Here is a 25,620-nt window from a genome sequence, read left to right as displayed (position 1 = left end):
TGTGTTGACTCGCGTTGGTCTGTCCGTCTGTCGCGTTCGCGTCGTCGCTTTGCTTTAATCAGTCAGTCTCTTCAATAACACCGTGCAACGGTAAATCGCTTCGACCATACAATAACCACATAAGTAATAGTGTATTTAGCGTATTTATTTTTATGTACATGTTGATCTTGAGCGTGTTAAGAATTTTTACAATCCACCTAACTTAATTTACGATAATGATATCATTTCGGTATACCAGAAATCTCTTTTTGAGAGCATTTTGCATAGTGTATCTCTTTGCATTTATATCCTTTTACATCCAAATTCCCGGTGAGTTGTTATGCATGGTTAATTTCTTATTGTCTTACATTTTGCTCGCATCAGTAATTATTTGTCAGAGTTTTCCAATTTGCCATAAATCGTTACCTCATAACTAGGAAGTTTATTTTTATTTTACAGTTATAAAATGGACAAAACATAAACCAGTAATTTTTTATATCATACCATCTACATATTTCTTTTTCAGGTTTATATGGTGATCATGGAATTTTACCTGCAAAGTCTTTACTTGAAAACAGCAAACACAAAACTTTATCAGCAAAAGTACATTATCAACCTACACTTCTGTGGCTTGCCCCTTACTTAGGTTTGGACGTCAATTATGCTATGGACGTTTTGGCGTTGCTTGGGAGTTTTCTGGCTTTTACAGGGTAAAAGTTTTATTATGATTTGTTATATGTGTATGCAATTAAAAATTCTCATTTCATTTAATGGTATCATATATGAGGCTATGATCAACATTTTCAATGTGTAATTCAGGGTTACATGAATTTTCACATTAAATTTAGGAGGACGTGCATTTATAATGTTGATAATAAACTTATTTTTAGATTTAGTAATGATCCTGATACTTATTTACTAGAGAATAACTGTTAATTTTTTACTGATTTGTTATTATTCTTTTTCAGATTTATTTCACAAAAGTTCTGTACAATTCCACTGTTTGCAGGCCTGTGGTCTTTATATTTCTCTCTTTATCAAGTGGGCCAAGTATTTGTTAGCAATAATTAGTAAGTACAGAATTTTAAATTTTAACATTATTGCTTAGAGGCAGAATTATTTTCAGTAGGTATCTAAAAATGAATGCATATTTGTTATTATTAGTTTTTACACTCGTCATGACAGCCAAAATAATGCTTTTTTAAATGTATTATATTGGTCACAAATTTATATCTCCGAGGTAGTATCCCAAAGCACCTTATAAAAATAATTTACAAATGTTCGGCTTTTTCCAATCAAATTCGTTGGGTCGTGCAAAAAATAGTATTTGCAGCTCGGGAATGAATGATTTTTACCCTCAGTGCTTTGTAGATTTGTAGAACCCTCGGGCTACAAACTGCACCTCGGGCCAGAATCATACACTTCACTCCCTCTGTGTATAATCTACTATTTCAGCTAACCCAAAATGAAGTACTATTACAGACACGGAATGTTGGCCACCATTTTTTAGACATTTCTTTAAAAAATTATGACAATTCCTATTAAAAATCACTTTGAAGTTTTTCTTGTGACATCAAAAAAGCAGGGAAATGGAATTATCGAGTCAAAAGTTGGGTTATATTCAGTAAAGGCCAGTACTTCGACTACAATCATTTAGAATAACCCTGTATTTTCACCAAGTAAAGATTTATTGGAGATAACCTATAATGGATCTGTCATAAATGTGACTTTTGTAATGTAACTAAATTAAAGGTGCTTTTACACATGCACAGCTCACTTGATCAACATTTATATGAAATCAACTATCGTGCGATCCATTGCACTTGTAATTAAAGTTGGCGCTGGAACTGTCAACGCATGTCTAATTTTGAACTATCGCGGCAAACGTCACATTTAATGACAATTGTAAAACAGAAAATGGCGAATTCAGGATTCGAGGGATTAAGAAAAAATTACAATGATAATGTTTATTTTATTAAACAATGTTACAACAGATGCTGAAAGTGTTAACCATTTTGTTCTAAGCACAAACAGGCCCTTCGTTTGACTCCACTGATAGCATTTTGTAACATTAATTTATACACAAATAAGTGTATCGATTCAAAAAACCTACGGCTTCAGTTCCAGCGCCAACTAATGACAAATTCAATGGATCGCACGATGTACAGGGTGTTAGTAAATGGTTGGGAATAAATTTCAGGGTGAATTCCTTACGAAAAATGTGGCTTAAAACCTAAATAAAGTTTTTCGTAAAAATGAGTAGTTTTCTCAAAAAAAGAAAATGTAGTCCAGTGTTGGAGAATTTCTCTAATTATGTATGTAGTTCATTTGTGTGCCTAAAATCACATTAGTTTTGAATTTATTTTTTTTAATTAAAGTTTCAACATTAATTTTTTTCTTTAAACCATTACTTCGCAGTATTTAAAAAAAAATACGGATATGCCAGAGTACATTTTTTTTTGTTTTTTTTTTTTTTAGAAAACTACCTACTCATTTTATCGAAAAACTTTATTTAGGTTTTAAGCTACATTTTTCATAAGGAATTCACCCCGAAAGTTATTCCCAACCATTTACTAACATCCTGTATGTATGTATAAACCGTCGTTATAAACAAACAAATGTAACTATGTATGACCTCTTACCACAAAAATTAAATATCGTTAAATACTGATCATTCAAAATGTATAAGAGCAGTGTTTTTTTATACAGACCCACATATACAGGATTTTATTTCGCTGAACATGGGTTTCCATGTTCAGTTTTTGAATGTTCGTGTGAAATTGTCACGGCGCAAACATGTGGCTACGTAACCAAACAAACTTGCAACTTTTATTTGATTATTTTGAGGGAACTGAAATTTTAGTTTTATGACGTCCAAATAACAAGTTGAAACAGAATCTTTTAATGAAATAATTTTAACAAATGTTCAAAGTGTCCACCTCTTGTTCCAAGCAATATGCCAAACGATTATAAAATCTTTAAGACTTTAACGACATTAATGGCAATTGTTTTATCAGAGGTTGTTTGGATATGTTGTAATTGCTTGTGAGTATGCATTGACATTTTTTTTTTTTTTAATTGAACAGTGTTGATGTTCAGCGAAATAAAATCGTCACTGTATAGTGCGAGTGTAGTCTAGAATACATTTTTTAGAATCTGCGTCTCTAATAGGTCTATTGTTGTATTCAATTTGGAGTCGTTTATGGGTATCTCTTAAAGCACTCGTAGTTTAATAGATCTCTAAGAAAATTTTTATCAATATTTCAGTGTATTATTGTCATTTACACCAAAAAAAATCCAATATTAATGTTCAAACTCTACTTTTTAACATATGTTGCAGATGTAGTTGCATCCGTTACCTTGAATTACCAATTAATACAAAATTCCCTAGAATTTGAAAATTTAATTTTTTTATTTAAAAATTAAAACAAGGGTGCAAATTCTAAAAAATAACATAAAAAACTTGTTTTATAAGGGCATTGGCGCACTTGTTCCATACAAAACTCCCCTACGGGTCGTTTTCTACACCTGGAACTCGTGCGCCAAATCAACCCTTATAAAACTCGTTCTTTAATATACTATTATTTCATCCTGTGTCAAATTTCAATACTTTACGTCATCAGTTTGAATCCGGGAAAACGCAAAAAACGGCCGGACGCCGGTTAAGTGTTGCTATTGGAAACAAAAAAGTAACAATCGCAATAACAATTATTCAGGTTTAAGAAATGTTTTATTCAAAACTACATCTAAATACAAATTAACAATTTGTATTTATTCGGCCACAAAGAAGATGTACCTACTTACTTTCTCAGACTAAAAACGTTAGTTCGCAAATAAAACAATACAACCATTTAAACCAAATCTAAAAAATATTAAGTCGGCACAGGCTTCTGCAGATTTTCTTACAATTTCTGGAGGATTTGCTGTACAAGTCATTTTGACGCACCAAATTATTTCAACAAAATAAACAATTGCCAAACAGCCGTTGCTAATCATGTTCCAAAAGTGTGACTAGATTTGGAGCTTTTGTTGAATTATTTTGAAATTAATTTCAATGTTTCTTTCAAACGAAATTTGAGGCAGGATGAAATAAAATACATATAGTTTGTCTCAATTCTAAATTTCCACCACCTGTTGAATTATGTTGGCAAAATAAAAATATTTCTAAATTGGGGATTCGTATAACCAAAGTTGGCAATATAATTATTTTATAAACATGATTCGAAAACATTAAAATTTAAAATTAGTTGATAATTTTATTTTGCTGTTAGAATTTCATTTTCTACCTACTTACTTACTGCATTTTAGAAAAAGTTTTCGTTCTTTGCCTTTATTCTAAAATTTTGAGTTGTAAAAACGGAAATTGACAGATAACCTAACAAATACAATCTGACGCATTTTTCACCAAACAGTGTTGCCGGTTGTATTTCCAACGTATTATGCAGTGTTGGTGGAAATTTAGAATTGAGACAGACTTTACCTAACGACATTCGTCCGTGAACTCTTTTTACAGTACTCGTTTCGAGTTTCAAGACTCGGCTCCTTCGTCGCCTCGTCCTTAAACGTCTACCTCGTACTGTAAACTATAGTCTATTTTTTAATCTAAGAACCACAACACTGCAATTTACACCCAAAATAGAGCTGACAACAGTGTACACTTTTGAGCTAGAGTGAAAAATCTCATCATATAAAAATTGAGGTTATTAGAGATATTAGTAGCGCAGCAATTTAATAAAGTTAATAACAACTAACAACAACCAATTTGACAGTTTTATAAATGTCTTCATACTTTGCGAGACATTTTTAATAACACGTTCAAATTTTAGCTGCGAGTTTGCGTACTTTCAAGGACATTAAAAATGACAGGCGTTGGCAGAAATAGCCAATAGATATCATTAAATTCCCTAAATTTAGTAAAATTTTATATTTGCAAACCTAAATCAACAGGTCGTGGTTCTTTGATTAAAAAACAGACTTTATGAGTTCCCGGACTTATAATGTTAATTACTATTTCCTCATTTTTCGATCGCCCAAATATGACGGCAAAAATAGTGCGTGCCGTTTAAAAAAATGTCAGTGACGTCATAGTGCAAAAACAAACAGCAAAAATTTAACTGACATTCACATCCAGCATAACAGACCAGACATTATTATTTTAAATAAACAACAAAAGCAAGCATATCTTTTAGATATAGGTAGCTGTTCCAAATTCCCATAATATAACACAGACATATAACACAAAAATTAATAAATATTTAGAGCTCTCCGTTGCTATGAGAAATCTTTGGAGTTTAGAAGAAAATTCTATTTTACCATTTATAATTTCAGCAACGGGAATAGTTTCGAAATCTCTTTTTAAAAATTTAAAAATTCTGGATTTAGGGAACACATTGGTAGTTGAAATTCAAAAAGGTATATTATTATACTCATGTCATATCGTGAGGAAATTCCTTAACATTGACACAGAACATAATACACAACAAAGTCAAAATGCGGAGGCGAGACGCCGGTAATTATGTTGATAAGCACTACACTATTACTTGATAGTAATATCCGTAATAGTGTATGTACTACTATTGCGAGCACGTAATTTCGGGCAGACTTGAAATTTGACTGATATAAAATGTGAATAAGGCTTTAGGTGCTAGACGTATTAATAACCTCATTTTAATATCCACTATTGTCACATATAATTTTCACAAATTGCATTCATCAATCCTGAAAAGTTGCAGGTGCTTTGATGTGATTTTCCAAAAACTGAACAGTGTTTTATTAAATTTTGGAAATCAATAGCCAAAATGTAAAATAATTGTGCATAATATTTGTGACAGTTTATTTTGAAGTCCAGTCAAAATTAATTATGACATTTATGACAATAAAGCTTAGACTACATTGGGTTTTTTTAAATGACATTTAAATTGCTGCCCGAAATTCCATGCTCCCAATAGTACTCCGGCAAAATTACCGTGCCGCCGGGTGGCGGAGGGACAGATATGAAAAAATGCAGTTTTAAAATTGTCTGATGATTTTTAAAAAATCGAATTACATACAGTGGCGGACAGAAAGAAATAGGACAATGTTTTTTCGCTAACGTATTAGCCATTGACGATTGTTTTAAACACGCAGCAGGCCAAGATATTTTTTGTTAAATTGGCGTCAGGTCCTGTTATATGACGTTTCGTTATTAAATATTCGTCTTGTTGTCAATTCCTTAATTGATTTAGTTCAATTCAATTACATATAACCTACAGTTAATTTCAAAATTATCGAGTACACCTCAAAAATCAAGAAGTCGATTTATTACAGTTTTTTCCGCATGTAAAGATGGCATTTTGAAATTTGAGCGTCATATTTTTTATATAGGTTAGTAAGTTTCACAACATAAAATGTCGCTGATATTTTAGAACACCATAATATCGTCTATTTTATCCTCTGCACAGTGCTCTTCGCGATGTTATAGTCCTGGGCTACCCTCCGGATCGACCACCCTTCTTCTAATTTGGAAAGAATGAGCACTTTCGCATTTTCGGTTAGATTAGGCATTTTATTTGTCAAAATTGACTTTGATCATTGACAAAAAAATGTAAGTGCATTTCACACTGTAGAATTATGTAACAGACAAGGTTGAGATATTGTAAAATCGAGGCGGAGCCGAGATTTTATAATCAACCGAGTCTGTTATATCCATATCGGCCGTATGTTGTTTTATAGTTTTCTTTATACCAATAATAGTTAACATTTAACGATGATTTATTTGTAAGCCTGACATTTCTCTTTACTTCAAAAATTAAATTTAGTTGTCATTTGTGCCGTAACCGTAGTAACGGCAGCAAAAATAACGGCCTCGGTCTGATAATTTTGAATAACGGCCTAGACTGTTATATGTGTTATATCAATCAAGCATTGAGTACTGATAAATCCTAATAACAGTATGGTATAAAGAAAAATTAATAATTAGTAATTTTGAAATTAACTGTACAATAAATTTATTATGCTAAATCACAATAGTATTGCCCACTAAAATGTCTGATTTTCATACATAGTCCGAATTTGAAACAATCGTCAAAGCTGTATAAGTCTGTTTCCTCTTTCCATGGTTACTATTAAAATATTCATTTATTTATTATAGTAAGCCCGGTTTACTCGGCTTAATTTTAGCTAAATATTTTTTCTTCGCAAATAGTAAATTCGTTTTTTGAATACAAGTAGAACTGGGATAATTTTCTGTGTTTGGTTCTCAATTCATAAAATTGTAAATTGATCGTCTTGCACAGCTATTATGACAGCCAAACAATTTCTCGGATCAATTCTAGCTCTATCAACGTTTGGAATGCGTACTTTTAGAGTGTCTCCATTCATTCCTAGAATCAGTTTGCCATCGTTTATTAAATTTAGCAATGGGCACTGGAGATTATGAATAATAGCTGGTAAATTTAATAAATTGCAAGATATTAATTATAATAACTAATCTTGTTTGGTATTATGTATAATCTCCGGTTATTATTCATATCACTCGATTTACATTTCAATATCTTGAAAACAAAAGTCCAAATTTTCCCTCGCAGGTCAGGTTTTAGTTTCGAAAATGGATAGCAATACTTTGTTTGTGGTAACTGGACAAAAAATCGATACAACAGCACTCTCAGGTCTCATTTTGACTAATACAAAGTATTCTTCATAAGAAGAAAAAACCAGACATCGTCTCATGAAAGTCTCAAGTATCAACCCAAACCCAAATTGTAGAAAAATATGAATTATTGTATAAGATATGAATAAATGAAATATTTATTCTTTTCATCAGGTTTTAAATACATATTGGGTGTTTTTAGCTTTAGAATACATGACGATTTTAAGAAAATGTCAATAAGTCTTTCTCGATGAAGCTTCTGTTGATATTTGAGATTTTTCAACGTATTTGAATACATATACCTTTGTATTTCATTGTTGATAATGATAACTTACTTAGAAGTAACACGGGTGTTTTTCAATAATAAATTTGCTGTAAGTGACTTAATAAAGGCCATACGAAACTTTCTGAATTATGTACTCTAAATATGTGTAAAAAATTAATAACTCAAATTAAAGTATGTAATTACAAATAATAATTTGAATTAAAAATTGAAAATAAAAATAACCACATAACAATAATTCCTTTGTCACAAACTTTATATTAGTTTCAGTTTATATTAAAAATTAGGTGAAGTATATTCACGATGAATTTTTAGTGATGAGTTTTTACTGGAGGCTGGATTCCTCGCTCTACTAGTGGCTCCATTGTTACCGGGTAGAAGAAAAGGTTCTAAAGGTTCACCAAGTGATTCCATCAGCTTTTGGCTGGTTCGTTGGTTATTGTTTAGATTCTTATTAACCTGCGGTTTACTGAAATTTATCAGTGGTTGTCCTAAATGGTGGAATTTATCTGGTACGTGTACAACTTCTTGTTAATTAAAGATCATATTTAATTGAAAGTTATGAATTACAGCCTTTAGTTACTACTTCGAATCGTTACCCTTGCCAAGTCCATTGTCATGGTATTTCCATCACATTCCTGTGTGGTACTTAAAATTGTTTGCCGTAATCGCAAACGTTTGCGAGATTGGTTTACCATTCCTGTTTTTTGTTCCCATTAGAGCAGTTCGCATAACTAGTTTTATTATACAAGTAAGTTTTGTAAATTATTATACGTTGTAAATAATAGTTGTATTTTTTGTAGATTTTTCTCCAGATATCCGTAGTTCTTACTGGAAATTATAATTTTACAAATCTTTTAATGGTAACTCTTCTTTTGTCACTATTGGATGACCAGTTTTTCTACGGTCGAAGAAAACCGTTCACAAAGTGGACATTTATCGAAAAAATTGTTAATATTCTCATTTATGGAGTAGTGTTCTTAGCTGTAGTTAAATTGTATTCTTTAAAACTCAATGGCACTATAATTGAATCCAATCTTGGTAATTTTTTTAAATTAGACTCGTATCGAAACTAATTTATGGTTTTTAGATTTTTCAAAAGATCAGTTTGAATTTGTTCTAAAACAAGGGCTTACTATTACTATTTATTTGGGATTGCTTTCTTTAGGAGTGAGCATATTACGTGCGCTCTCTATTTCGTTGTTTGATGTTCAGGGGTCTGGATCGAAATTGTTTACGATTATATCAACCATCCTCTATTCGGCAATCGCTTTGTTATTATTTTGTGCCAGCACGGTAAGTTGTTCTTATATATCATCGTCTGTTTTAGTAACATCATTTTGTTTGTAGGTACCTCTTGCATCTTTACACTCGACGTCCAATTCCACTGTCCACCCAAGTGTTCGTACTGTTTACAATCGACTTCATAAACTTCATGCTGTCAATCAATATGGACTTTTTAACAAAATGGTTGGGGTGGACGGACGTCCTGAAATTATTCTCGAAGGTTCTGAAAATGTCGAGGGTCCTTGGCTCGAATATAATTTCTTATACAAACCCGGCAATGTGAATCATTCTTTACCATTTGTTGGTACTAAACCAGTGGGTGTAGGGTGGCATTGTAGTAAAATGATTTTTTCAGCACCATATTCTCCAAGATTAGACTGGCAAATGTTTTGGGCGGCCTATAGTTCGTACGAAAAGCAACCTTGGATTCTCTCTTTTGCGCATAGGTTGCTGACAGGACGACCAGAAGTTCTTGTACTCCTAGACAAGCATCATTCTCCATTTTCTCAAAAACCACCAAAATATATCCGAGCTGCTCTATATAAGTATACGTATTCCTCATGGAGTCAAAGGTTGGTGTTTATTACATTTTTATTATCATTTAAAAATATATATCTTAAATTAGGTCTCAGCCTTCGTGGTGGGTTCGTCAAAGAGTCGGAGAATATTTCCCAGCGTATACGAAAGACTCACCCGCCTTAGTGGATTATTTAAAAGCTAGAAATTTGCTACCCACTCCCACGAGACATAATGTTAATCCAGTTTGGAAACAAATTTTGGACGGAATAAGGTATATTACAGGACAGTTGGAAGCTACTTTACTTCTATGGTCAGTTTTTACTGCTGGGTGTGCCATTATTACTACTTATGCAAAAAAATAAGAACTGAACTGTAGTCATAATTTTGTACTATTTTATTAGATATTGTGAAAGAGAACCTGATTTAACTTTTATTTTTATACTTGCACAAATTAATTTATGTTCATATACATTCACTTTTCTTATTGTAGATAGAAATATATCACACGTCTACAACAACCCTTGTTACTATTATTATTTGTCTCGTGTGGAGTTGATAAATAAATGTAATGTCTTTGTTAGTGAGTGAAAATATAACAATTATTTGCTATCATGTTTTTTTACATATTTTTATTAATGCATCATATAATTGTTACTATATCTTAGATCTTAATACATTTTTCATGATATGCGAAGAACGATGAAATAAATTCTATACCTGAAAAGCTTTATTTCAGACAGAAAAAGACTAATAACGGGTGGCTATTAAAATTTTCACTTGGAGTTGGCTTTGAACGAGTTTTTATTTTTTCTGTTACTTTAGACACACACAAGAACGAACGACAAATGTCAGTCAGGACAATTGAATCATAGTTTTGAAATGTCAAACTTGTCAGTGTCTAAGGTGCAACGGAAAGCAAAGAATGATCCATAGCCAACCCTAGGTGAAAATTTTAATAGTCACCCGTTATAAACTTACATGGGTCTTTCATACAGTGCATTTTTTTTAACTGTTGCCATAGGGAATTGCATGGTAAAACTTATACCCTCTGTTAACTTTTGTTCTGATGAAAATATTCAAACCATTTTTTGAACAAAGTTTGAAGATTTTTTAAACTATCGGATAGATTACAATTCAATATCCTAAACTGTCGAAAAAGTTGTGAAAATAGTATATTTCAAACCAAGGTAAGAAAGTGGTTTCTTGCAGACCGCAGGCAAAGATTATAAACCGAGTCGCAGACGAGGTTTGTAAGTGCCTAAGGTCTGCAAGGACACTTTCTTAACAAGGTTTGAATACAATTTTTTTCCCTACCGGCACAACTTTGTTGAAAAAAGTCAAAAAAGATGGTTATATTCGTGATTAAAACGAAAATTTTGAGAATTGAATAGTAGGCTGTGTTATTAGTTTAATTAACTTGTCATCGCATTTGAAGATTTGAGGTTTGTTCGAAAATTTGATATAAACAGGGTAAAGTAATCTACCTACCTAGCTTATCTGTTTATTTTCCAGATTATATGATTGACCTACCAACTTACTTCATTGAATTGGCTTTCATTTATCAATAACTTATTTCACTTTTGACACTTTTGACATTTGTATTTTGGTACAGTTTTACCATAAACATTTCATGATTAACTTTCTTACCTTAGCGAGAAAGTTGAATTTTCTCACCTCAAATGAGGTATCCACACCCTACATTTCTAACCGGTAGGGAGAAATAGTATATTTCAAACCAAGGTAAGAAAGTGGTTTCTTGCAGACCGCAGGCAAAGATTATAAAGCGAGTCGTAGACGAGGTTTGTAAGTGCCTAAGGTCTGCAAGGACACTTTCTTAACAAGGTTTGAATACAATTTTTTTCCCTACCGGCACAACTTTGTTGAAAAAAGTCAAAAAAGATGGTTATATTCGTGATTAAAACGAAAATTTTGAGAATTGAATAGTAGGCTGTGTTATTTGTTTAATTAACTTGTCATCGCATTTGAAGATTTGAGGTTTGTTCGAAAATTTGATATAAACAGGGTAAAGTAATCTACCTACCTAGCTTATCTGTTTATCTTCCAGATTATATGATTGACCTACCAACTTACTTCATTGAATTGGCTTTCATTTATCAATAACTTATTTCACTTTTGACACTTTTGACATTTGTATTTTGGTACAGTTTTACCATAAACATTTCATGATTAACTTTCTTACCTTAGCGAGAAAGTTGAATTTTCTCACCTCAAATGAGGTATCCACAGCCTACATTTCTAACCGGTAGGGAGAAAAAATATTTTCTAGCGCGCCGGAATAATAGTACGTCGAGCGGCCGCCAGAATAGCGTCCGTGTCGGCTCAACCCATGGCCTACTAAATCTGAACTGCGCTGCGCTTATTACGGCCGTAACAAAGCTCGGATTTTCAATGGAGCAATTGATTCCGCTAATCTCAAAAAATTCACCCTTAACCAACTCCATCTGTTAGCGAAATAGAAAAGAAAAATGTAATTTGAATTGAAATTATCCAATCACAATCACGTAACGTGTTTATTTTGTTAGGTTAACACTTTCTATTTTGTCATTTTGACGTGAAATAAATTTTCACGAATACGTTTCATGAACGTAAGAATACCTAATAATTACAATAATCAAATTATGAAACATAATATTTATATATAAAATGGAATTGCAAAATCTGAAAATGGATAGAGCGCAGTAGAAAAATTAAAAGTAAAACTATCTATCTGCAGGAAGACAATACCTTTCTCGTAAGTTTATAATTTTAGAACCTTCCTACTTGTGAGTTTATTCTGAATGGATTTCGTTTTTATGTAATCTGTTTTTTTTTTATAAACAAATGTTTAAAATTGGTTTCATTACTAATTGGATAATAACTTTACAAATTTTATCTTTGTGTTTATCACAGGTAAATATGGAATTCTGTATTAAATGTGGATGCAAAGTAGTAACCAGTGGTTGACAAGGATTTTTTGGAATTAAATATGATAAAACTTGTGTGGCAATATTAGCCAAGTCTTTTAAAAGCCCCACAAATTTACAGACCCCACGGTCTTGAACCCAAACTAATCGTAACAAGGGTCCTGGAGTTGCTGTAGATAATAAAGAAGAAACATGTATTACAGTGAAATGTTTCATTTAGTTTTTTTTTATAATTTTATCAATTTTGGATTTGGTTTGGAGGTTGCTGGGAATTTGAAAATAACTGTTGTTATTTTCTCCACATGCAACGCACTATTTTCCCATGTTAGTATTTCAACCTTGATGAAATTCAAGGAAATTTAAATTATTGTGGCAATTTAGTTGATTTGTAGTTTAATACCGGGTGATCAAGAAGGACTGTTTAAGTTGGCAATTAAGAAAATTTTTATTTATAACACTGTAACTGGATATGTTTTGTTGGTTTATTTGACAAATATCTGAAATAGGTATAGCATTAACACCGACAAGCCACCAACAACCGGAAGTTACTCCTGTTATACGATTTAAAATACGATTCAGTGTTACCAACTTAAACAGTCCTTATTGATCACCCCGTATCTTTAAAGAGATGGCGCTAGTTAAGGGTAGATTTTTTGAGGTTAGCCGAATCAATCATTCAGCTAGTTTGTTACGGCCGTAATAAGCGCAGCGCAGTTCAGATTTAGTAGGCCATGCTCAACCAAAGCCAGTCGATTAATAAAGTACCGACACGATTTGACGTTTATATAAAAGGCAACCGTAACGATTTTTTCGCTACAAGAGGCGCTGATATCGCTATTTTGACTGGCTTTGGTGAACATTTGTTCACCAAAGTCCATGGATTTATCAGTAATAATTAGTAATTTATTAGTAATAATTAGTAATTCATTACTAATAAATCCATGCCAAAGCCAGTCAAAATAGCGATATCAGCGCCTCTTGTAGCGAAAAAATCGTAGCGGTTGCCTTTTATGTAAACGTCAAATCGTGTCGCTACTTTATTAATCGACTGGCTTTGGGCTCAACCAGCACCTGACCATCTCCAGTTTTGACTTTTGTCACTTTCATTTAAAAAATAGCGAGATCTCCTGGAGGCTATGATTAAATTAATTAGCTTTTGGAAGGCAGAACATGTAAACATTTATTTATTAAAAAAAATAAAACGTTAACGCACAAATAACTCAACAAATTAACAGAAATTATTAAAAGAAATGTTCAAAGTGTTTCCTTCGACTGCTAGACAATGTCCCAAGCGATCTTGAAAGTTTCTTCGCGTGTTATTCTTGCCCTTAATTCCTCCCCAGTTTCTGGTTGACCTCTTATGCGTTTTTTTAACTGTTGCTGTTGGGAATTGCATGGTAAAAATTATACCCTCTGTTAACTTATGATCCACTGCAGATTTGGTGCGAATTTTTATTTTTTTTTAATAAATCATTAATAAGACTATGTAATGCATACTGTTTGAACAACGAACGACAAGCAGTTTTATTTTACTAATTTTACTCTTCAAAGTTGAAATTAATGAACGTAAACAATTTGACAAAACACGTAGTAGGCGATATGGGAACAAAAATTAGGTTTTAAGTATATTTTTATTTATTATTTATTTTAATCATAGCCTCGAGGAGATCTCGCTATTTATTTTTTAAATGAAAGTGACAAAAGTCGAAAGTGGAGATAGTCAGGTGTCAGGTGCTTGTTGAGCTGACATAGAAATATTTTTTCACAACTTTTTCGACAGTTTAGGATATTGAATTGTAATCTATCCGATAGTTTAAAAAATCTTCCAACTTTGTTCCAAAAATGGTTTGAATATTTTGATCAGAACAAAAGTTAACAGGGGGTACAAATTTTACCATGCAATGTATGCACTGTATATATTTAAATATTGAGGTGATCAAAATTATAGGTTTTATGTAGATGACGTAAAATGATTTGATCCTTCAGTGGAACACCACAAATCAGATACTTAAAGATCTCAGTAAAATGTGTGTGGTCTCAGTTAATTGTGGTTTCTTGTTTAGGATGTTCAAGGACAACATTTTGAACATTTGTATATTATAGTTGCCTTTCACAATTAAAGTTCTCTTTATTTACTAATAACAATTAAGTTTTTTCAGAAAATTCCTTATGTGGAAAATTGTTTTGACCGTCGGGTAGACAATTAAAAGATCTAGTAAAAATGCACGTTGTCATTTAAGAAACTCCTGATGACATCATAACTTATAATAACTAATCAGTTTTTTTCAGAAAATTCCTTATGTATGTACAGTTACGGCCACGGAATTTCGTCAGTTATTTTACTGTCAATACGAAAAAAATTGTGTAGCCTAAGCTTTATTGTCAGTATGACTGACAAAAAATTTTGCGACAGAAATTCTGTCACGCAAAATAAAAATGATTGACAAATCGAAATCTATGTCAAAAAATTCCAATGTGGGGATGATGTGGGGTTAGAAATACAGTGTGGAATAAAATGATTTACATCTAAATAGTTACCTTTGGAATTTTTGTACATGTAAATTTTCCTGTACCGCTCTACTTTTTTTTTTTGAAGTGCCGAACTATTAGTTCTGGCAATAAATGTCATCAATCGAATTGACAATTGTTACAATTTACTAAATTGAATTAACAAACGTTGGTGGCCATTTTCAATACTAGCTGTGACTTGCTTTTGTTAGCTCCTTTTTAATTTCAATCTCTACTTTGGATTCATATCATCCCTTCGCAATAAATCACATTTGGAATTTTGAAATATTTTGAGGTTAGGCTTTCTTTTTTTTGTAGAGCGGCATTTCGTAGTTTTACAAGGGTAATGCAAAGGTAACTAGATGTAAATCATTTTATTCCACACTGTATATAAAACCTGTTCTACAGCTAATGTCAGTTGAATGACGACTGACGCAATTCCGTGGCCGTGACTGTACCTAAATTGGAAATTTTTTTGACCGTCGGGACTCGATTTATTTTTTAATTGATCGCACCGTACAATCAGTAACTATACCTTTTCAGTCGAACTTTCATGTCTATAAGTTCAGCCTTTACCAGAAAACTCTGCACCATTGTATAAGCCACAACTTGCGTTTTGTGGACCAGTATAGAGTTGTAGTTACATCAGCGAAAATCGAGGGGCTTCCCGTACGAAAATTTCCTAAAGATCTTATACTTATTTATTTACGAGTCTCTTCATCGTCAGTTTTCAATTGAGTATTCCCAATTCCCATCTCTATAATGTGAACACGCATCACAATTTGAAGACACAATTTAAATTTAATTAAAGTAAGAAACGACTCGAGCTGATGAAACTTCCTCGTCAACATGATTGTTAATTTTTAGAACAGGTGTGAGATCAGAGGATGTAGTGAATGTTTTAAATGTGAACATTTGTACATTGGAACTTGGTGTACGAGGTGTTTTAGAGTTCTAGAATTGAATGAAATAAGTGGTGTCCCTTCAGGTAGCACAGCCGCAAAAAATCACATCATAGCACGGGGTTTCGATGTTTCCGAGACTGATTTGTGACAGACCATCAAAACCGACACACTAACTCATAATAACGGATTCATGTAAGTGGATATTTTGCGTACACTTTCATATACAAAAATAAAACAAGAAATAGATTTTGACAATCCTCCACCTTCTGGAGTAATATTACAAGACGCTTAAGGCTGTTGCATAGTGGTTGGCTAAGCAATGGTAAAGATCGCTAAACGGACTTCCGTTATTTTTCCACAGTTTTATGTTTGAATCAATGATGAAGAATCCTAAAAAGGTTTACCCACTACCCCCATTGCAAATTAAGCTGGGATTAATAAAAAAAATTGTCAAGGCTTTGGATACATAGAGTACTGCTTTTCAATAACTTAGACAAATGTTTCCAAAACTGAGTAATGCCAAACTTAAAGAACGCATATTTGTTGGACCACAAATTAGAAAAATTGTAAAAGATCCACTATTTGAAGAAAAGTTTAATCACATTGAGTTAAGTGCTTTGAGGTCTTTTAAAAACGTGACACACGACTTTTTAGGCAACAAAAAAGCCGAAAATTATGAAGAAATAATAAAAGAATTAATTACATATTACTGTAAAATGGGGTGTAGGATGTCACTTAAAATTCACTTCCTCCATTCTCACTTAAATTGTTTCCCCCAAAATTTTGGTGCCGTTAGTGACGAGCAAGGAAAGAGATTTCACCAGGATATACTGACGATGGAAAAACCGTACCAGGGAAGATGGGATCCAGCAACGATGGGGGACTATTGCTGGTTTCTGATAAGAGAAAATAAAACTCCTTACAAAAGAATGTCATCCTTTGCCAAAAAAGTCATCGACGGCAAATTTATGTTTTATCGAATAGGACATCTTTGAATATTGTTTTGGTTTAATATATTTTTTTAAATAAATTAAATGTTTTACGATTATCTAAATACAACAAAATTATTAGCCTGTAACTCAAAATTTGTACGTGATGAAGAATTTTCGTTATCAAATTCGTAATTAGAAGGGATGGTACATCCTAATGCACCTATTATCAAATCAGTCACAATTTTTTTTTTTTCAATTTGTTGGCTAGTGTTATTTGAGTAACAGCGAAGTGTGGTGGACGGACAGTAGGTGTAACGTTCTTTAATTATCATTTAAGATCCAGGTCTGTTGAATAAGTTAAGACAGGTTTGGGTCCGCCTTTAACAAACCCATACAAGAAGGATCGTCTTTACTACCTACTCTACGGTAGGTGATCAGGCAGAACTGGGGTTTAGGTGTTGTTTTAGTAATTTTAATATAAGAAATAAAGTGCATATTAAGAATGTTTATTAATAAGTTACAAACAGTTAGGATCAGATTTGACTTTTATTTTTTCATAATGAAGAATTTCCTTCAGTAGTTGTACGTCGTTCTTCATAGCTCCGTATTCTTCATTATTACTATTTTGAGAATCAATAATTACCTCGGATTTCATAGATTTTAGTACAACATTGAGTTTTTGTACGTCGTCCAAATCTTCATCGTCAACCACATCTTCAATATCTCTGCGTAGATTATGCACAGAACTTGGTTCGGCAGGACATGCAGGCGGAGTCGTTTGCGATTCAAATTGATGATTTTGTTGAAGGATAGGTCTAACAATACCATCTGAACCTGTTACTGTTTCTATTCTGATAATATTAATATTATTTTTTTTCGACATTAACTTTTCAACAACGCTCTTGTCAACTAGCTTAAGTTGAGCAGTTTTAGAGTGTTGACTTAAATCAGTTAGGGCAGACACATCAATTTTCCTTCTTTTGACAGATTCAGTGTCTTGGAAACTTGGTCTTCGATTATACGTTTTTGTGGCCGTTCTGGTTGGTACATTAACTGAATTACATTTTTCTTGAATATCAAAATGATTTGGTTTTTCTAATGATAAAATTGCACTCCAATTAAACAAGGTGTCAAATCGCTTTGTAAATAAATTCCTATGAAATAAAATCTCTGTCCTGTTAACTTCATCTAATTTTAATAAATTTTGTTCCATTGGCCACAACAACTGATCACTTTTAGAAGTGCTGGGTAAATTCTTTTGTTGCGTTTTGTATTCCTTATGTTTAATAATTAAACTTCTTAATCCAACTAATGTATTAATATTTGGTGAAAGCAATCTATCTATTCTTGGAGGCTTTGAATAAAAATCTTTCTTTGATATCCTTTCTAGAATCTCCAAATCTATATTATCCAAATGCGCGTTACATTCTAAATCTTTTGGTATATCTACATTGACTCCTAAAACCGATAATATTTCTTCTACATTTTCAGTAGCTTCCATGAGATTCACGTCTGTGATACTTCTGTTTTGTTCAATTTTCATTGAACTACTGAAAAAATCAGTGAGTAGGGTGTCTATATTTTTTAATTTGACTTCAGCAGAACCCTTTTTAGACATATATCGTGGGGATTTCAAAGCATTAGGAGTTCTCAATTCAACCTGAAGGCTCTCCTCAATCATAGAAATAGTGGGAATGTAGTCAACATCTTTGTACTGGTCTGCAATGTAATTTAAAAAATTGTACTGATCTTCATTGACCTTATCAAATCGATGTTTTCTTTTTGGTATTTCAGCTACATCGGAATTTGGATTGGTAAGCAGAAAAGACTTGATTAATTTGTACCTCTGGCGAATTTGGGCATTACATCTGTTTAATTGGTCAGTTAAACCACTCCAACTTTTTTCTCCATATTTCTGAGCATACTCATATATAACTTTATCATCTTCTGAAGTGAATGTACCTTTCTTAATATGCCTTTGTAAATTTGAGGTGTATCGACTTTTTAATTGCACTTGTGAACGATGAGGCATGTACTCAGAACATTTTTTAAAATTTCTGCCAAATTTTTTCACTAATATTATAAGCAAAATATCTTCAGCCTCTGAAAATTTACCTCTTTTTACATGATTTTGTGACAAAAAATAAGTGTATCTGTGGTACAATTGATGTCTTGAGCGATTATTAAAATGACAAACTACCCTATTCCATGGAATAAAGTTTCCCCTTTTGTAACTGTCTACGACTTCCAAGAGAAAGGCATCTTCTTCTGGGGTAAATTTACTCTTTTTAAATTTGTCACACAGTTTGCTAAAATAATGCAAACAGGTAGTGAAACCGGTTCTGTTAGTATTTAATTCAACAGCTATTTCATCCCAGTTTTGATACAAGTGACATTTTGCTATTGCTTCTAGTTTTATATTTTCTTCTTCAGTCCATTCAGATTTGTTTATGAGTGGATGCACCAGCATATGCCATACTGACTGACATTCCAGAGCAGTATGTTTATCTAGGAAAAAAAAAGGTTTTAATATACTTAAAAATTTATATTTTTTATCATTCACCTTTTAAAAATGTTTCAGCAACTTTATACCAATTAATAAACTCATTTGAATTCAGTGGTGGTATTTGCTCATCATTCTTCAACTGATCTAGTTGCTGCTTCAAATGACTTATCTCTTCCAGTTTATCTTTATCTTCACTCTGTATTTTGGCTTTCAAACTATTTAATTTGTGTACAACATCATTTTGCCTGTTAATGTTATAATTACACTTTATTGCATTAGTTAAGCGATCAAATTCTATAGGGGTCCACTTTGAGGATGGTACTAAATCATATACACTTAATTCATTTGTGGAGCGTTTCTTTATAGCATCTTCATTAAGTGGACATGGGAAGAACTTTTTATCTTTAAAATAAGGAGCAGCTAGTTTCCATACAAAGGTTTGTTGTGTAAATTGTTTTGTTTCCAAATTTTTCAAAATAACATTTTTTTCTTCCATTGTCTCCTCACACTCTGCCAACAATTTTTGCATTTTTTTATGAAGTTTTATAAGTTGCATATTCTTTGAACGATTCAAAAGAAGTAATTTTTTCAAATCTGAACATGTACATGATTCTATAACATTTCGTTCTTCTTCGGTTAAAGAAGAAACTGGAATTGGCCCTTCTTCATTATTATAACTCTTAACTTCATTATCATGTGAATTTAGCTCATCTTCTTCATCTAGTTGTTCTTCATCAAATTCCTTTCAATGTAACCAAAACTAATATAAAAAAAAAAAAATGAAAAGTTCATTTAACACACCTGATCGCTAATGTCGTGTTTAAAGTTGATGAAATCTTGAAATTCTAATTGAAAATTGCTCTAAAACATTATTTACTCACTACTACTGCACTACTCGTAAATGTGAAAGCTTACTTGGTAAGTGGCCTTTTGATTGTTTATAAAGTCAGTCATTTTTCTAACGTCTTCTTGTTCATCTTCCATTGTTTTGAATTTACTTAAAGTTCACTTTTGTAATTATAACTGAATCAATTATGAAAATTGAATTAAAAAAACCGCGGTACTGTCTAAAATAATTGCGTGAATATAAACGTTAATTTTCAACAAATAAACTGTACATGAATAAATTCTTTTACTTCATTAATTATTTGATACTAACAGAAAAAAGTATATTAAAACATTTCAAGCAGAAGACAATAATTAATGTGACTGAATATGATTTTTGATTTTGACCTATAAGTTTAATCATTATTTGATAATTTGAGGTTAAGACTTTGACATTGCCATCCTATTGCCAGCGAGAATGCATTTAGCGCGTAGCCAAAGCACTGGCAGTACTGGCACAGCTGCGCCGGCGCGTGATGCGAAATTGCGGCGGCCCCAGATATCAGGTTCAAACGTGCAAAATAATAGTTTTTTTCGATATAAGGACGCTGTCACATCATTTTTCAGGTCAGGTCAGGTCACGGCAGGTCAGGTCAGGTCAGGTGTAGTCGGCGTTTTAATTTTCAATATTTAAAATCCGCGCTTTAAGAGTTAGGGGCGGAGCGTGCTTTGGCCACGCGCTAAATGCATTCCCGCGTGATGCGAAATTGCCATAGACAGAGAGAAGTAGATGCATAGAGTTGAATCATAGAAATAATTTATGGAACAAGCGTTGCGAACTGCGCCTGTTGGCATCGTCAGTTAGGCAACTTGTATTACTTTCGTGTCAAAAATGGATTACTCCCTAGAATTCCAACTTTTAGGGAAATAACGTTTTTCATGTTGTGTGTAACTAGAATTTTCAAAAGTTATTTTGAATGCCTAAGGTTGGTTACTTTGAATTGGGAGATTAAATCCAAATAAATATGCCGCCAGTAACCAAAATTGATTGTGAAACGAAAAATCATCTATCACTTAGCGAGAAATTAGTCATGTGCAACTGTTACAATTAATTTGCTGTCTTACATTTTTGGGATATCTTTTGTTTGTCACCAGAAACCACATAGCCTCCAACCTAACCAAATTTATGGCAACCTAGTAACGAATATCCCTAAATCCTAGGGAGTAATCCATTTTTGACACGAGAGTACGCGTAAGGCAAAAGCGCGCCAATGTGGATATAATTGGGTGATTCAAAATGATTGTGGATAAGTATGATATAACTATAAAGGGTATTTTTTTTAATTTGGCGTCGAAGTAGGCGTTGGAGAGTCGATTGAGATCGCACCACTCGTGACTCGTGTAAAAGCGTAAGATTTAAGGAGCTGATCCGTGATCCGTAACCTGTATAGTGCGTTCACAATCGACAGTTCATCGCCTACTTCGACGCTAAATTTAAAAAAACACCCGTTATACCGAGCGAGCCTATGCTATAGCATGGGTTGCCATAGGTAACACGCCGACTCGATTTATTTTTTAATTGATCGCACCGTATATAACTATATACAACGTGTAACAGAAATAAGTAAATTAATTTTAACCGGTAACAGAACTCGTTATGATGAACAATTTTTCTATGTACCACTTTTTCGAAATCGGCAATTTTTTTTAACATTTTCCCCCCCATAAATTGACGAGCCGTTCAGCCGTTTACGTAAACCTTCTAAGCACAGCGACCAGGTAGCGTGGTCTCCAGTGGCGGGTAGCGAAATTCGTGAAAAATTTTAAACAATTCTAACTCATTAACAAGAACGTTTACAAAAAAAAAGTTGTTCTTGATGAGTTTTATTACTTGTTAAAATTAATGTACTTATTTCTGTTACACGTTGTACTTACAGTGGCGGCCAAAATAAAGTAGGACAAGTCTTATTAAGAAATTTAGCCAAAATTGAGTTGAGTAAACTGGGGTTACTATAATAAATAAATAAATATTTTCATAGTAACCATAGAAAGGGCAAGCAAATTTACATTAGCGAAAAAACATTGTCCTACTTTATTTTGGCCGCCACTGTATACCGGGTGACCACTCTCAAAGTCGAACATAGGCAATTAACACTGTGCATTCAGTTTATAGATATTATGCCATTATTTCGATAATTCAATAAATTATTATTATTATTAAATTATAATATTAAAGTAATTAACTGTTTAAGCAGATTTTATTATACATTCTTTGAAAAAATTACAATGCAGTTCCTACCTTAGTTAATAATAAATCTAAATAATTTGCTGAATTTAATTTTCCCTTTATTTCAAAATCCCAGCCCAGATATGAATTTTTTGAGGATACCGAGTTCTAGTAAGAATATTTACTCGAGGGTTTTCTTGAGCCCAATATCGCGTGTTTTGAACATTTGGTTCGTTCTTTAGTGTAAAAGTAGGTGCCTGTGAAGCAAATTGTCGACAGAAAGCGACGATCATATTAGCACGCTGCTGTATTTCATAACAGGTTTCACTCTTATTTACTTCATCAACAGCAAAAATCTGTCGATGACACTGTGTCTTGTAGGGATGATATTTGTACTTCCTGAGGATATTCAGTATCCGCAATTTACATAAACTTACTTCAAGAGAAATTTGTCTTAATCTGTATGGAGTAACTATTCATTTTTCCGTAAATAATTTGACAATAATTTACCAAAATTCGCTGACTTAACCCAACAAATTACTAAATTTTTTGACAAATGCTGTCCAATTTGAAAATCATGGCATGTCATATTTAAAAATCGTCAAGTTTTAAATTAGTATTTTAAAATAAAAATAGCACCTTTAATCTTATTATTAGTATCATTTCAAGCGCAATAATTTTATCTTTCTATTGATACCATTACCTTACCTGTAAGTTCAATTGGCGAGCAGGAATCAGCAAAAGCGTTCAATACAATGTTAATTGCCTATGTTCGAGTTTGAGAATGGACAGACTGTATACGCGTGAGCCGTACTATTGCGGGCAAAAAAAGTGGGACATCAACGTCATTGTTTTGACTTTTAATGTGAAATAACCCTTATCTAATTCTAACTCTACTTTGAATTGATTGACGTTGTCATTAAGTGTTGTAGGTTATAGGGAATGATTGTAAGTAAGCACGTAGTGAATATGTATTTAATGCAAAGTTGCAATCAAAATCTACCTTTATCAAAAGAAGAGGGTATTTCGAAAAGGAAAATAGGAGTGGTAGCGTTTTTAAATTCATCAACTTTTTGCGGTGAATTTCAACATTGGTGGACTGTCAATCATAAGTTTTTTTTGTGTTGAACATTTATGTTGTGCAAAAATGTGATGAATAGGGAAACGGATTTGGTGGAAAACTGATGACTGTGTTGACTGGTGCTGATGTCATGACACCTGAAGTGTAAACATAACCTAAACATTTTTTCATTTTCGGCGACTTATTATTATATGAATAAATATGTGCGACATTAGTCTTCTTGGGACCATAATATTGGTAGAACGGATTACAATGCCTTTGGAAGATTCATCAGATGATGATTTATTAACTTCCTCTGATGAAGAAATTATTTTAAACAGAAGAAAGACTCATGAAAAAATTAGAGGATACGTGAATAATGTTGCACTTTTCCAGTTTTTCCCTCGTTTTGCTTTGACATTGACAGTTTGACTTCGACAAACTATTTTGACATTTCCCCCACTATTCGTCCACCAAACAACCAACTCCCATTGTAGATGGGAAAGGTGAATTTTGGTTGAGCTCAACATGAAATTTTTGGAGAATAAAGAAACGTGTTTTCTTAAGCTCAACATAAATCTAACAGTAATATAACAACGTTTTGGTAGAAAACTGATTCCACCGGTTGATCCATCGATGAATTTAAAAACGCTCTCAGTATAAAATAAATTTTTAAACTGTCAGCTGGAAAAGTGTCAAAAAATTACAGTAAAGCTTGAACTACATCGAATTTTTCAAAACTGACAGAAATTTGATGTCCCACTTTTTTTGCCCGCAATAGTACAGGTCGACCAGAACAGCTTGGCCAGTGACGCAGTGGACTGAAATCCCTCCCACTAGCGGAGCGCACTTGTCTGTTGGGTCTGGAAGTGTTTAGATCGTGTACAAACGGGCGAAAATAAGCGCTTCAAGCTTCAAGTGAACAGCATGTCCGGGATGTTTTGAGCAGATTTGCTTCATTGAGTGTACCGTACCTACAACCATTAAGGTTCTCGATTATAAAAGGTAACGACAACGGTTGCGCCAATATTTCCATCTCACTTAATTTGGAGTTTATGCAAGTTAATCTGTTCGACACAATACAAACATCCCGTGACACGATACAAACATCCCATAAAATTGTGTATAACTCTGTCTTTGTCACACTCACGGCATTTGTCGATATGTCCCCTCTTTTAATTTGGAGTCTCAAAAATGAACAATGAGTTGTCGCTACCTTAATTATCATCGAGAACCTTAACAACCATAGCCATATCCTTGACTTACAGAGACTCGCTCGTTTCCTCTTGTGCGCATCTCATACGCTAAGCTATTCTGGTCAAGCTGTACATGCGGCACATGCGCATTTGGGATTGAACCCAGTGAACGGGATAGAAGATACATTTTCTATGTCATATTCTTGGCGACAGTTTTTAGCTTAAATACGCATTATAGTCCTCCTAGTTATATGGCTCTAACCAGTGACGTGGTAAATAGATTAATTCTGTAAAAATTGTCTTTTTTTTTTATAAAAGTGATAAGAGCATATTATAGCATGTTTATGCATATTTTTGCATATTTGTGCATATAGTCCAGTCAATATAAACATTCGATCTTGCAAAAGGTCATATAGTTCTGATTTTTTAAAATGTTCTTTGCACCTCAGCCAAGAGTAAAAAACCAAATTTGCAACTTCGAAAGACTTGTGCTCGCTGTATGGTAGCCGAAGAACAGCAAAATTTTCGCACTATTTTCAGTTTTTGCTCAATATCTCTTAAGATATGAGTCTAACAGAAAAAGTTGAAGTTATCTTTTTTTAACTAGATTAAATTCACTTCAGTTTGAGGCCTAAGCAAACTTTGTGCGTCGAGCAGTTTCCGAGATACAGCTCTTCAAAAATTGGGTATTTTTTCCAAGAAGTGAATTTTTTTTGTTTATTTCTCTTTTTCGTCAAAAATAGTCCCCCCATGAGAAAAGTCAAGGGCAATGAACTGAGATCTGATGGGCAGCTGTAGGTCCAATGCTTCTCTAAAAAGTGGCATATAACCGAAAACCTCGA

General features: G+C 32.9%; 2 protein-coding genes across 2 annotated transcripts; one reads left to right on the top strand and one right to left on the bottom strand.

The window, feature by feature from the left end:
- The first annotated feature begins 13 nt into the window (after positions 1-13).
- LOC138136692 (lipase maturation factor 2-like) lies at positions 14-10,304 on the top strand. Its single transcript, XM_069055973.1, has 10 exons — positions 14-309; positions 506-689; positions 948-1,049; positions 8,205-8,401; positions 8,462-8,640; positions 8,693-8,930; positions 8,980-9,185; positions 9,240-9,480; positions 9,532-9,748; positions 9,802-10,304. The coding sequence occupies exons 1-10, from the start codon at positions 216-218 to the stop codon at positions 10,055-10,057; spliced, it is 1,914 nt and encodes a 637-aa protein (XP_068912074.1). The 5' UTR covers positions 14-215; the 3' UTR covers positions 10,058-10,304.
- Positions 10,305-17,454: 7,150 nt separating this feature from the next.
- On the bottom strand, positions 17,455-20,770 carry Pbp95 (proximal sequence element A Pbp95). The gene is made up of 5 exons (XM_069055953.1): positions 20,589-20,770; positions 20,386-20,537; positions 20,272-20,331; positions 19,528-20,212; positions 17,455-19,472 (listed from the first exon to the last, which is right to left on the bottom strand). The coding sequence occupies exons 2-5, from the start codon at positions 20,452-20,454 to the stop codon at positions 17,482-17,484; spliced, it is 2,805 nt and encodes a 934-aa protein (XP_068912054.1). The 5' UTR covers positions 20,455-20,537; positions 20,589-20,770; the 3' UTR covers positions 17,455-17,481.
- Positions 20,771-25,620: the final 4,850 nt, after the last annotated feature.

Source organism: Tenebrio molitor, chromosome 1 (assembly GCF_963966145.1).
Source record: "Tenebrio molitor chromosome 1, icTenMoli1.1, whole genome shotgun sequence".
Classification (NCBI taxonomy): Eukaryota; Metazoa; Arthropoda; class Insecta; order Coleoptera; family Tenebrionidae; genus Tenebrio; species Tenebrio molitor.
Note: the sequence above shows the minus strand (reverse complement) of the source record. Positions and strands in the feature narration are given on the sequence as shown.

Excerpts from the sequence above, each read along its gene's own strand:
- Pbp95 (XM_069055953.1), bottom strand. The coding sequence starts at position 20,454 with ATGGAAGATGAACAAGAAGACGTTAGAAAAATGACTGACTTTATAAAC. Across the intron at positions 20,332-20,385 it reads ATCAAAAGGCCACTTACCAA|AGCAATTTTCAATTAGAATT; the intron begins GTAAGCTTTCAC and ends ATAATGTTTTAG. Across the intron at positions 20,213-20,271 it reads AACACGACATTAGCGATCAG|GAATTTGATGAAGAACAACT; the intron begins GTGTGTTAAATG and ends TTACATTGAAAG.
- LOC138136692 (XM_069055973.1), top strand. The coding sequence starts at position 216 with ATGATATCATTTCGGTATACCAGAAATCTCTTTTTGAGAGCATTTTGC. Across the intron at positions 8,402-8,461 it reads TAAATGGTGGAATTTATCTG|CCTTTAGTTACTACTTCGAA; the intron begins GTACGTGTACAA and ends TATGAATTACAG. Across the intron at positions 9,749-9,801 it reads TATTCCTCATGGAGTCAAAG|GTCTCAGCCTTCGTGGTGGG; the intron begins GTTGGTGTTTAT and ends ATCTTAAATTAG.